This window comes from Perca fluviatilis, chromosome 18 (assembly GCF_010015445.1).
Source record: "Perca fluviatilis chromosome 18, GENO_Pfluv_1.0, whole genome shotgun sequence".
NCBI classification, from domain to species: Eukaryota; Metazoa; Chordata; class Actinopteri; order Perciformes; family Percidae; genus Perca; species Perca fluviatilis.
The window spans coordinates 15108106-15121828 of record NC_053129.1 but is presented as its reverse complement, the minus strand read 5'-3'; the positions used below and the strand labels follow the sequence as shown (position 1 = coordinate 15121828).

General features: G+C 40.7%; 2 protein-coding genes across 2 annotated transcripts; one reads left to right on the top strand and one right to left on the bottom strand.

The window, feature by feature from the left end:
* Positions 1-5044: 5044 nt before the first annotated feature.
* Positions 5045-8659, bottom strand: mgat2 (alpha-1,6-mannosyl-glycoprotein 2-beta-N-acetylglucosaminyltransferase). The gene is made up of 2 exons (XM_039782494.1): positions 8465-8659; positions 5045-6871 (listed from the first exon to the last, which is right to left on the bottom strand). The coding sequence occupies exon 2, from the start codon at positions 6605-6607 to the stop codon at positions 5192-5194; it is 1416 nt and encodes a 471-aa protein (XP_039638428.1). The 5' UTR covers positions 6608-6871; positions 8465-8659; the 3' UTR covers positions 5045-5191.
* Positions 8660-10349: 1690 nt separating this feature from the next.
* rps29 (ribosomal protein S29) lies at positions 10350-11589 on the top strand. The gene is made up of 3 exons (XM_039782493.1): positions 10350-10487; positions 11001-11100; positions 11483-11589. The coding sequence occupies exons 1-3, from the start codon at positions 10426-10428 to the stop codon at positions 11489-11491; spliced, it is 171 nt and encodes a 56-aa protein (XP_039638427.1). The 5' UTR covers positions 10350-10425; the 3' UTR covers positions 11492-11589.
* The last annotated feature ends 2134 nt before the right edge of the window (positions 11590-13723 follow it).

Below are 13723 nucleotides of genomic sequence, written 5' to 3'. Positions count from 1 at the left end.
CAGGTGAAAATGTTTTCTTTTCTGTTGTACATAAAGAGAATTCAGGTGTATTTTTATTAATGTAAAGTTTGGTATAGGAGACATCTATGAAATCCTCTTATCTAACAGGTAGTGCTGAATGCTAGCTAGCCTGTCGCTGCAAATTCCTTTTACAACACATAGGCAGGTAGACTCAGACGCAGCGGTCTAATTCAGCCATCACTCCGAGCTCAGGTAAACCACAGGAAGACTAACGCTGGCATAGTTCCCCTCACTAGTCCCATCCATCAACGTGTGTGTGTGAATCCACTTTAACTAACAAATAAGACTGACCACCATGTTCTGCAGACAGGGCTGCAATCTGTGAGACCGGTTTATTTTTTTTAATTTTTTTTTTTTTTTTTTTTGTGAGTAAATATTACTGAACTGATTCTGAACTTGTGAACAAACGTTTGACACTGTGTTGAATACCAACTGACTGACGTCTGCACTTGATGATGGTGAAAGTGCTTGGGGTGAGCGTGTTTTACAAGCACCCGCATTAGGAAGACTGAGATATTAACAGTGGGAGCATTTTCCTTCATGTGACTACGCTATTAAAACAAAAAACTTAAAAAAAAAACCCTTTTTTTTTCCTTTTTAAAACCCCCCCCAAAAAAAAAATATCTCCCCCTAAAAAAAATAATTAAAAAACACACCTCCTTCCCCCCCCACAAATTTTGGCTTAGGCCAGAGGCCGGGCTCAGCACACAACATGAATTTATTAGGTGACAGACAAGACTGGACAACCAAAAACGCTTCATATCACTCCACTGCTAGTCATGCATAAAGAGTAGCACTTCCATTACAGTAGAATTTGAACCAGCCACTGTATGCTAGCATTTGAACAATGTTCAGGGATTATATAACAAGGAAGTATAAAGTTTGCATAAGACTTGTTTAAAAAAAAAAAAAAAAGAACAAAAAATCCCTCTGACATGCTGACACATTTCTTTTTGATAATACTGGTATTAAATCACATCTGGCAGGTCACGTCCTGATGTGATCACATCCCCATTAGGAAGTAAGTGAATGGAAATGAGTCAGTTGTTTCATTTAATGGGCCTTTTTCACAGCAGACATTTTGACTTGTCATAGTAGGAAATCAAGTGTCCCAGTGAGCTGTTTCAGTGAGTCAGCATGCACAGTACCAGGGCCTCTCCTAAGTGGAATGCAGCCATCACTAATGGTTTTGAATACACCTGTGCTTTTCCTACTATGACATGTCAACATGTCTGCCGTGAAAAAGGTCTATAGAGTTATTAAAAGGCCCTGCCACACAGGTGTTTTTAGTTATCAGCTAATCAGACCACGCTGGAAATGGAAAAGGACCCTGCACAGGTGTTTTCACTTATTTTGGTTGATTAGACCACTGCTCAGATTGGGTGGAGCTATGAGGTCATGCAATTCCCAGTATAGCTAAATTTAGCACAAAAAGTAAGGACATTTGTGTTGGGTAGATTATTTCTCTGTGGTAACAATGCTTTTTGGCAATACATCTTATACCGTTGGAAAGCCTATTTAGTTCCCTTTCAAATGGTGCCCCACTTTAAAGGAACATGCATTTGTGGGACGAGCAGCAGCGCTGAGTATGTGGGTTGCGCCCATAAAAAAATTTGCCAAATCTTCTCTGCCAATGCCTCGTTTGGTGTATGGCAGATTGGATGATTGTGAAGAAACAAGACATACTGGCAATTTAACAATTTATTCATTTCACAAACAGGAGCCTCAGTAGCGTGTGGAAGAACCATACACAGCCACATGCCTGGCACTTCCTCCTCATGCTGGTCACACACTGCTATGGCGTCCCATTATTCAACCAGCATTTGTCGTAAGTTAGCCAACGTGGTTGTGTTGGTCACTCTGGCACAAACAGCAAGCCCAAACTGATCCCACAAGTGTTCAATGGGGTTGAGGTCAGGACTGCTGGTTGAAGAATGGGATGCCATCCCACAGAAGTGTGTGACCAGCATGAGGAGGAGGTTTATTGCCAAAAAGCATTGTTACCACAGAGAAATAATCTACCAAACACACATTTCCTTACTTTTTGTGCTAAGTTTATGTAATATTGAACTTCAAGTATAAAGTCTAAGGTATTATCAACATGCTAAACTGACCAGGAACAGCCATTTAGTCTGGATGTTTCTTGATACTCTTCTACATAAGTTACCTGTAGCCCATCCGTTTGTGGCATGTTTGGGTTACAGTTGGCCAGTAGGGGGCAGTATTGCTCAGACAAATGAGAGCTTGAGAATTCCTCGCAACCATTAAGTGAACTTGCATTAATAACAGCCATCACTTGATCAAATGGGGAAAACATTGTCTATAAATGTTGTCTCTGTCTCTGTCTCTCTCTCTCTCTCTCTTAAATTAATTCCTACTACTTTACCATACTACCTCATATATATTTTATATTCCTAGTGGGGAATAAAACTGATCCTCCATAATTTATGAGTCACTTTTCGAAGAAACACGAGCACTCACAGCCATTAAACCAGCAGCCTTGTGGCATCAGGGCTAAGGAAGGAGTGGAGAGAGTGATCAGCAGGCTGGAGAGGCCCGATCATCCTGTCAGTGTGTCACTCAACACAGTGATGGGATCTGACTCACTGTCTCGCCCCTGAGCTGCACACATCCATGCTGAGCCTGCATCAATCAGGATTGGTGCTTAGTGAGATGTTTTACATAATAAACATCACACCGGCTATAATATATGCCCTTAATATATGCACTTTTATGTTGTTTTCGGTCTTTCCTACAAATGCTGTGTCAACCACATTTATTCATTATATACAAACCCTGGCACCCTTTAATCTAACTGGCCAATGGAATAGCAATCAGATGTCTACAGTAAGAGCTTGGAAAACAACTACATTTATCTTCCATCCTCAGGGAAATGGGTCCCACTTGATGGGAATTCAATGAATTGAGAGATTCCTATTGCTTCTGTAAGGTGCTGCTTTAATGATTTTTCTCGGTGATGCAATTCCCTCGTCTGCATGCCTCTATATATTGAACCAGAGTTTTGTTTACCTAGCAATGTGTGCAACGGCTATGAGTGATTAAATAGAGGGTCTCTCTGAGCTACAGGCCAAAAGAATGAGCAGCAGTCGATGTGTTGTATAAACTTTACAGCTTAAGAAAATGGGCCAAGAAAATGAATGCATACAAGTCAATTATTGGCAAAAATTACACTTTCTAGTGAAGTCAGGTATGGATTTCCTTTAAACAATCAGATCGTGGAAATGAACAAATTAACCTAGTTTTTCCACAAATTCCACAAGGATATTTATTTAGCCCATTGTTTAGATCGTAGTGAGTTTAGAAATGAAGGATTTAGGTTGTGTCAGTTAAGTAGGGATAATTAATAGGCCAATCAATTAAATGGAACACTGGGATCCAAGCTCCTTCTTCAAAATGGCTGTATTGGCATTTGGCCACTGGGTAGCTTGGACTGCTGCGTAATTTTCTACCCACCTTGACCTTACCTTAAAATAATTAAAAAACCACCTGTGTATCTGGGAATTAGGGATTGTTTGTGGTCAATCTGTCCTCCTATGGACAGTACCGATGACTGGGCCATCAAAAGATATAATGCACTGTTTAAGAGCTTATTCTTTTCATTCTTGCCCTAAAATAATAAACTAAGTAGGGCACTTTCAAAGGCAAAGGTAGTACATTACGGTTTCCAAGGCTCCAGCATCAGTTAACCATTAGTCACCAAGAATCAAGAGCACAGTGCCACTTCCTTGTATTCTCAATTCTATTCTAAGCCGTTTCCCTTGAGGTGCAGGCCCAATTATTGGGCCTCCACCATGGGAGCAGCTGCACAATCTGTCACATGACCTCCGCACGGCAGCCACATGTCTTCACACTGCATTAGGAATTAAAGTTCACCCACAGGAAATAAAATGAGCAGAGATTGTGAGGTCTGTTTGGCTTTGTTAGGCTTCATCAGTGTTGCTCAGTCTTGGACGTTTGTCTTACTGTGCCAAAGATACACGCCATGTCACAATGACTTCATGCAGTATTTTGGAATTCTACGTTGCGAGCCGAGTCTGTGGTAGGCCTACAGCAGAGTCTGCCAGAAGATATATTATTTAATATGAACTGTATGGAGAGTCCAGTCAGCGATAACGTAGCAGTTATTACATTTTGAACAGCGTGCAGAAGTGATTGTTAAACATTGCCAGAGGCAGTAAGGGGAGGAGGAATCAATGCGGCTTCAGAGAAGACACCGAGCTCGGGCCTCGGCGGAAACCATCGATACTGAGCTCTGGCCTAAGCACTTAAAATGTAAATGCCTCTTCCAACAGCAACAACACGAACGAGAAAGTTACATCAGTGTCTTGGGATCTCTCCAGGTGCCACGTGTGCGTTCATTCGTGAAATCAAAATCTTTGCGCAGACACAGGTAGCCGAATTGGCATATTTTATCTCAAGTGTTAAACTCGACAGTGATGCATTGCAACAAAGTCCAACAAATGCCCTGCACTGACCATACACTCCCTCTGTCAAACATAGCATGATTTAAATTTTTTTTTTTTAAACACTAGTTTTCTCTTTGTGCCCTATCTTGCAAGTATCATTTGTAGGTTTATTAATGCTGTGAACCTTAAGTGACATCCGTTCTGCAGTCACAGGAGTAATGAGACTCTTGGTGTGCTCTAGAAACCTGTTGAAGATAAGTATGGGGGGGGGGGGATTATTTAAATGGAACAAGGTGTCTCAAAGGATCTCCTTTGATCTCAGCAAATTCATGTGATATAAATATCTTCAAATTAATTATGCATGCACAGAGGGATTGCTAAATCCACAGATTTACCCAATTTATGACTGCCCCGATGAGCACTTGCCTGCTCTAGAAATGTTCTATATATCTTTGGTAACTTAGATGTCCAATCTGAAAGGCTTGTTTGAGAAAACAACAATATATTGTTTAGTATATTATAGTTAATTACAACTTACAAAATAAAGGAATCACTTAAATAAGTCGATGTAAAGACATAAGTGTTAAAGAAGCCAAAAAATTCAACATTTGTCTTTATTTGGAACAGTCCGATAAAACAGGCAATAAGAAGAATAGTCCATAAAGATTTACTTTCAAAAGGCTTTTTTTTTCTTTATAGAGGATGCAAAAAGAGACGATAATATATAATAGTAGCAATTAAGGTCACTGTAATCGAACATAACTCTTGCAGAGTTCATGGTCCCTGATATCTCCCCAGCCCCCGTTTTTCACATGTGGTGCCACCCCTCCGGCCCCGTTGGCCGGCAGTCTCTTTGCTATCAGGAGGTTCTTTGGGAACAGCTGGTTCCCGCTGCTTTGTAGGATGTTTTCTATCTTGGTTTTCTGGCTTATCGGCATGCAAGAAGTCTTCTTGTGGTGCATGCCACAGTCTCCGGCGTGGAAAATCCGTGGCGCCTCACTCACCATGACCTTCCAGTAGGAGGGCAAGCAGGACACGGTCAGGTGTTGTAAGGACCAGTCCCAGTTGTAGTCGTCGTAAGTGCAGAACGTGTCGGTGCATTTGATGAGCTTCTGGTACGTCTCTCTACTCAGAGCCATCCCCATGTTGTGCTCAGTGGACTTCCAGGGCTTCACCTCCACCTTATTGGCTTTGCTGGAGTAGCCGATGTGGCTGTAGCTCCCCAGCGAGAGGATGTCGCAGTCATTGCACCGCTCCTTTTTGAGAGCGGACATCAGCTTCAACAGATGGATAAAGTCCGGGGACAAGTAGTGGTCCTCCTCGATCAGCAGGACCACACCCGTATGTTCCTTCAGAACCCGGACCCTGTCCCATACAAAGTGCAGCTTCCACCACCAGTGGTGCTTGGTCTGGGAGAACTTTGCCTCACGGTAGTGGCCGAATGAGTCAGGGTACTCTGCGTTGATGCAACCCAGCTTTAAGGCGTCTTTTTTGGGAATGTCTCTGGGACAATCTCTGGGGTCGTGTCCGGGGAACTCCTCGGGGTACAGCTGGATGCTGAAGGGGAAGAAAATCTGAAGTACCTGACAAAAGTCAACAGAGGCCACCACTTTATTTATCTCAGGGGACCAGTAATCATGGCTGAATATCAGCAGTATGCTCTCCACACCTCTGGCCTTCCGCAAACTGTCCACCAATAGCTTAAGGTACTCTGGTCGGTTATGGACCTGAACCACCACAACCAGATGGTCCTTCTGTTGCGCTGCCTTAAACTTTTCCTCATTTCTTATTGTCTGGTCGAAGTTGAGCTGGAAGACAATGCCGCGGTAGACTAAAGTGGTGTTATCTGCCTCTGGCTGTGGTGGCTTGGGTATCTTCTCTTTTTCCTTTGCTTTCTCCTGGTGTGTGTCATTGGCTTGTATAACAGGGGGTGGGGCAGGTGCCCTGCTGACTGCAGGTGTGGCTTGCACCTGGATATGATTGTTGATGCTACTACTGCTGCTGCTAATGCTGCTGCTTCTCTTCACCGTCTCCGCTTCCTTGGGGAGCGATCCACTGTCGTTCTTCTTCTGCCTTCCGCTGCTCCAGAAAGCCAGGCCACAGATGACAACCACCACAGTCAGTATCACCACCTTCCTCTTGTAGATTCGGAATCTCATGATAGGGGGTCAAGCTCTTGCGAACGGAGAGAAGTTGATTGCAGTGAAACAAAAACAAAAAAAGCACAGGTTTGCAATTGTGATGGTGTGCTTTGCAAACGGAGCAAGCCTGATTAAAAAGAAGCTGATATGAGGCTAATTGTTGGCAAAATGAACTGTTGTTGTAAACATGGGTCCCACTGGAATGTCATTGGTGGTGGATGAATATTCCATAAGGCATGACGGTTGCTAGGAGGCAGCAGGGTAGCAGTGCGCATGAACCACCTAAATGAAAAATAAACCAATCCAAGTCAGGTGTATTAATATGGCTGTAATCACTATTATCTTAATAATGATTATTTCAGATAAAAACAAGCAAGGCAACTTGACTGATATGCATTATATCACAATATGGAACACATATGCAAATTACAATGACAATATAAAACTAGAGAAAAGAATCAAACCCTTACTTTTCAGAAGCTAGAACAAATGCTTGAGTAAACAAATTATAAAATTATCAAAATTATTAATGATTACTGTTCTGTGTATCGACTAGCCTAATAATCGACTTACTGTTTCAGCTCCACAACTGAGCAAACTCCATTTAGCTGATGAAGACCTTACAATGCAGTGGAAAGCTATGGAACAGGCTAATAAGCTTGTGGGGCCAAAAAAAATAAATAAAAAAAATTCAATAACTAATTTTGTTAGCTTTCAATTTGGACAGCAGAAATATGTAAAGCGATAACGCGATGAGATCATATCAGTATGAGCTCTAATGGAAGCAAACTAACAACAATAGCAGTGATTTCATTTCACATAACAGACCACTGGTCACTATCAAAAAGTATCACCAAAAACCACACACATGGTTTAATACATGCTTCACTCCGATTGGTGCTTATTCCTCTGTTACTCCTCCACATTAATGTTGATTATTGCTCCAAGCTTCTATGTTTTTTCCCTTCATAAATCTCATTCCTGAACATTATCGATACCGATTAGCCCTCTCTGCTTATATCTGCTGAACCTCTTCTCTTTGTAATTCAATTAGCGGTATTTCAGGCTTCCTACCTGACCCCATTATCGGTCTACTCCCTGCCTGGAGACTGTTCAACTGAACGGTCACCGTGTGGCACTATCACTGTCGGCATTTGTTATCTAGTCTGTGATAATATCATACATTCCTGGTAGCCACAATAAAACTCACTGTAAACCAAATGCTACCAGCAAACATGTGCTTTAACAGTGATATTTTTAGGTTGAGGACCGTTTATGGCTGATTAAATGGCAAAGCCATATACCCATTAATTAATACGTTTGCAATGTGCATGCCCTTATACGGGTTTCCACGTCCAATGGTTTCCATACAGTTGAAGCTTGCCAAATCAAGTGAAGCGTTTGTTCTGCAGCTGAAAGTACTGCAGCATTTACCCCCTTGTATTTGTTTTACTAAAACATGGACCGATTTAACCTACACAACGACTGTGTCCATCGGGTTTGTTTTTTTCCCCTCTCTCTCGTGTAAATATGCAATGTTTTTTACTGGAAGCCTACTAGTAGACCGTTACTTGTTCTCTCCTAAATTGGCCGCTGTCGAGCACACCGAGCCAGCGACACCTTTAAATCGATTTTAACATGACATAACGTTACAGTTGTTTTACCGACTGATACGAAACGCTCTCATAGCAACAGAAAACAACAGCTGGCGTTGCAGCTTCGCTCTTTTTGTGACAGCGAACATCCCGAAATGCTAACAGCAAGTTAGCCATGGCTTCGGCTAACGTAGCAACTTACAGGCAGTCCTACAGACCAAACGTCGTCAACAACAGCGTCCATGGCGAACCACAACAACCATACAGCTACCCTACTTACCTAGCGTTAAAACTGGAGTAGCCGTGCCGTCCTTTTCAGTGATACACATCAGTACGGTGGCGTCCCATGTTCCTCCATACCTTCATGCAGGTTGCATGGAAACGTAACTATCAGCTAGCTGTAAAAATCCCAAATACGGAACCACTGCCTGCCTTGCTGCCGCTGTCCCACAATGCACTGGTCCAGCGGGGGGCACCCAAGACACCCTAAATATCATATATCCCTGCCGCTCGCTAACAAGTTTTTTAATGTATTATCCCTTTCAAAACATGTTCTCCGAGACTATAGTGGTGAAGAGGCACGAAAGATTAGGAAACGATCCTTATATCCTATCCTCTCCCACCAAAAGCCAAAGAAGTGATTTAAAATATGAAATGATATTTATCCATCGAATCACGACTACATGTGAAATTTAATTGGGAAAGTAACTCTTGTGTTTTCTGTGAGAGCGATATTGAGACGGTTGGACATATTTTCTTTCAGTGTGAACCGATTAATGACATTTCAATGCTGGCTTCAACCAAAAGGTATATTGCTGCACCCATTAGCCTAAGTGAAATGTCAATTAAAGCTGGAATTTAGAGTTCTTGATAAATAACTTGATTGAACATTTTAAACATTTTATGTAAGTATTTAAAGGCCAAACCCCACATCAACGGTTGGAAAAATGAGCTTAAGCTTTTTGCTACATCTCTTCAATGCATGACAAAGGATAACCCCAAGAGACTCTTTTATTTGTTGGACTTACATTCCCTACTTGACTAAAAAGACCCCCAGTATCTTTATTTTCTTTAGTTGTTATGTTTTGTTGTATATGTTGTCTCTACCTCAAAGCTGTCAACACTTTCTTTTGACAAATGTAAACACACATTGTGCCTTGATTGTTTGTATCACTATTATACAGTAAAGAATTTCAAAAAATAAAAATAAAATATATAGCCCTGCTGTTGACAGCAGCTTTCTTTGGCTCATCCATAGAGTGTAAGAAAAATGGCTCCTCATAGGCTAAGATAGGTTTACTATACCTTTAAATACTTAACAGGTTCATACCAATGCTTAAATACATATAGCCTACATTTAAATGGAAAATCCACCCAAAAACGGATTTTGCCTTTACTGTGCTCTTCCAGCAACTGTCTCCCTAAACTGGAAAAAAAGAGCAGTACTTTAGCTAAGTATTTGGATAGAGTTTGTTGGTTTGAGTTTAAAAAAAGTCTGAAATCCTTCATAAATAGAACATCTCTGTTATTCTTTAGAACATTATTAATTTAAGTCCTGTCATCATACTTGATTTTGCCTGAGCAATTTTTAATATATTTTGCTTTCAAAGTGGTAACTTACAATAACAGATAAGAAATATGAACAGATAATGTATGTGCTTATTAATGTTTGCTCTGTCTACTTCTAACAACATTTTCTTTAGATTATACTCCTCTTGTAGGTTAATCATTAAAAAAAAAAGCTTAATAAATCCTCAGCACGATGAGTTTCACCTTAATTTAAAAAAATGTCTTGTGCTAAATATAACAGAAACATATCGTCAAACACAAAGAAATACAAGCAAGATCATTATTTTCGGGTAAATTACCATCTATATTAGTTCATCGACAAATTACATCTTCTTATAATATAATAACTGTCTCAACCAATGTGCAAAATATTGTCTGGACGTATGAAAAATGATTTGTCATATTCAACCTGTAGTGGCCTTTTTTTTTAATCCAGTTAAACCAAATTTACATACTAACTCTGCCATAAAATTGAAATGCCTCCTCTCCGCTCATGAACTGTGTTTGCTGTAACGCCACCTTCAGGCCGTCCGGGCTACATGCCGCAGTTTTCTCTACCACTAGGAGGCGCCACACAATAGCGCCACACCCGGAAACACGGCATCTAAACGCTTCATTTGCGCACGCGCAGCCTTCGTTCTTCCTTTCCGACACTCGAGCGAGAGAGACAAGATGGGCCATCAGCAGCTCTATTGGAGTCACCCCAGAAAATTCGGACAGGGATCCCGATCCTGGTTAGTCCTGGCTTTAATGTGTCCATTATCGACGTGTGTACTATAGATGGTCAGTTTCGACGTGTTTGTGGCGTGAAATACTTGAGAATTTATCACCAAATGTCCACCGCATGGAAGCTGCTGCTGAACCAATATGGCGGTGGAGGATGCGCCGTGCTAACTTGTAGCACTAGCATTGTTTAGTAAGCCGCTCACTGTTTCTGAAACGGAACTAGTGATGTTGAATTGCTTAAAAAGCTAATATCATGTTAAACTATGGATTCTATAGATGGTTGGAGTAAACTTTCTGTCGTAATATCGCAAGCATAACGCTATTGGAGCTTATGTTTAATAACGTCAGCGGTGTAGCACAGAGAGCGGCATATAACGTTACCCAACGATAAACAGCTTTGTGGAGTTTGCGTGAGCTTCCGCACCTGGAGTTTGGATGGATGGATGTATGGGGACTATAGACATATTTTAACTCTCCATGTGAAGATAAGCGGACTAACCCCATGTCTCCTTTTATTCCAGTCGAGTATGCTCGAACAGACATGGTCTGATCCGTAAATACGGGCTCAACATGTGCCGCCAGTGCTTCAGGCAGTACGCTAAAGACATCGGCTTCGTCAAGGTAAGTAGTAATTGCCCATTTGTATTTAATTTAATGGGTTATCAGATGACATTTCAGCACATGTAACGACATAAATCAAGTACAGGCTCATTGTAAACCACGTATTTGTTGCTGAATCGCATCTGAAGCATGTAACTTACACACATAGTTCTCATTTGTTTAAACTTGACGTTCCATAAGCAACTTTAGCGTTAAGTGTTATGTAGAAAATTAGCTTTTCATGAGTAGTTTTGTAGCGCAGCTTTTCAGGAATTCAGCATCCTTGTTAAGTCAGTAATGCACTAACGTTAATGGTTCAATTGATCTCAGAATTTGGAACAGTAATGTTGACAGCATATCATGTCACCATAACTAATGCCACGACTACTTTATTTTCACACAGCTGGACTAAATGTCACGTCCTCGGATGGGTCCAGCAATCTCTGGAAAGCTGGCCAAGATGGGATAATTCAGCACTGCAAATAAATGTGTTTTTTTGTCCAAACTAAATGTATTGTTTTTATTCATGCATTGTTTTCTACATGTACGATAAAGTTTTGTTAATGTGCAGGGGAAACAAGAAACAAACATGTCAACAGTCATATATATGGTTACATCTTCATCAGAGTCCTGAACATAACATACATTACACATAACAACCAGGTTTGTTAGCCACTCTCACTTACAAATGGCCATGTCTTCATAGGCAAACTGAATAAGCACCATGTACTGTTCAACGTTTTTGTAGATGAGCAGTATCTGTAAACAGTCCACCATATAATTGCTTTCTGACAGCTGGTTTATAACAGTTCCACAATTGTTTCCACAAGGTTCAGAGCATACCAGGTCTTAAATATGGAGAACCAACTTGATCTGATTAGTCCTGTAAAGTCAAACATATCATATAGACAGTACACAGTTGATGATACTGCTTGGCCATTTAAATTACACTTACAGTGATGAGTACAACACCTGCAATAGGTACATCTATGAAAGTTACCATTTTTGTTGAACTTATTTTTCGGGCTGTGCTGCTCTTTGATTGCACCTTCACGTTGTCTCGTGGCTGTTACTCAAATGCAAATGGGTACAAAATAGACACCAGTCCAATACAACTGCTTGTGTAATGAAACTAATTGCAGTTATTTTAAAGATATTTATTGCAGGTCTGTATTGCACCACACCCAAATGGCATTAGTAGTTCCACGGTTAGGCCATATGTGGAGCAATCTGCATCATTAATGGGGAGACATGGAAACCATTGCACTGATTGAACAAGATCAAAGGGGAGGGAAATGGTAAAGAATAAAATTGCTGTTCGGATTCGACAAGAGAAGAAGCCTTCAAGCAAAATAGCTTGGCTGCCAAATATACTATGTGGTCACTAAACTTAGTTTATTTGGTGAGCAAGCGGTCACATTTATGAATGACCTGAAGGGACATTTGCAGAGCTGTTTTACAAGAAATGAGATGGCACAATTGATCCCTGCAGCTGAACAATTATGAATGCGCTGCAGTATAGAGGAACTGATTCATTTCTAAGTCAGCATGTATTCACATGAAACGACATGATCCCCCAACCCCCCTCACATCCTGGAATTGGTAACATGCTGAGATATCTGTCTCATTCAAAATGAGTGAAATCTGATAGGTCCCCGGTAGTGTGGCTAATTGCTTATCTTCAGCTAACAAGCATTAAATATTGAGTAAGCTCAGCACAAGCAGCAGCCTATCCTTTTCATCTATACACTTCCATTGGGATTCTATGGAGATCCATCAATCGACTCTTTTTAGGATTTACTAAAGCATTTCATGCCTTTTGGTCCTTTGTCTTTAAACCGGAGCACTAGATGGCAGCAGCACTTCACATTCATGATTCAAGACCAGTGTCAATGAAAACAGAAATAGCACAAATAAATACTTTCAGATATCATATGCAGATAACCATTTTTTTTTTTTACACCTTTTCATCAAGCAGTAGAAGCTTAAATGAAGTTCATGTGAAGTTTCAGGCAGGTTGAAGAAAATGACTCTTCCAGACAGGTTAAAGGAGTGCTGGAAATATTTGACTAAAGTAGCCTATATGCTGTCTATGATTTATCATGTAAAACATTCATCTTCAGTGAATATTTAGATCACGCCTTGCATGGGCTTTGGTGATTTATCAGCCTGAGGTTTGGTCCTATTTAAACCGAGGCAACAGATAAATAACGTTTGACTAAGTCCTCTTTATCCTAAATAATAGATCTCTTTTTGCTCAGCAGGATTAAGATGAAACGTTGATGATCCCATTGGGGAAATTGGAAGATGGCAAAGAATAAATAAGATCACAGCAAAGTGAAGGTTATAGGAAAACAACACCTACAATATCAACACAAGAAGAAATAACAAGGCACTGGAAATCCAATGCATGTACAAAATGAATAATTAGCAATGGAATATAGGCCTACATATACACTGATGAAGAAATGTATTGAGACAATATATAACTGCAGCATGAACACTTTAAACCCAACACATTAATAAATACATAATGTGGGATGTATGTATTAAATGTATGTATTATATGAGCACTATATGCATAAGGTAGAGTGTGTGAGGACAGAAAGTGCTGGCAGAGGCTGGACACACAAGTGCTCCATGT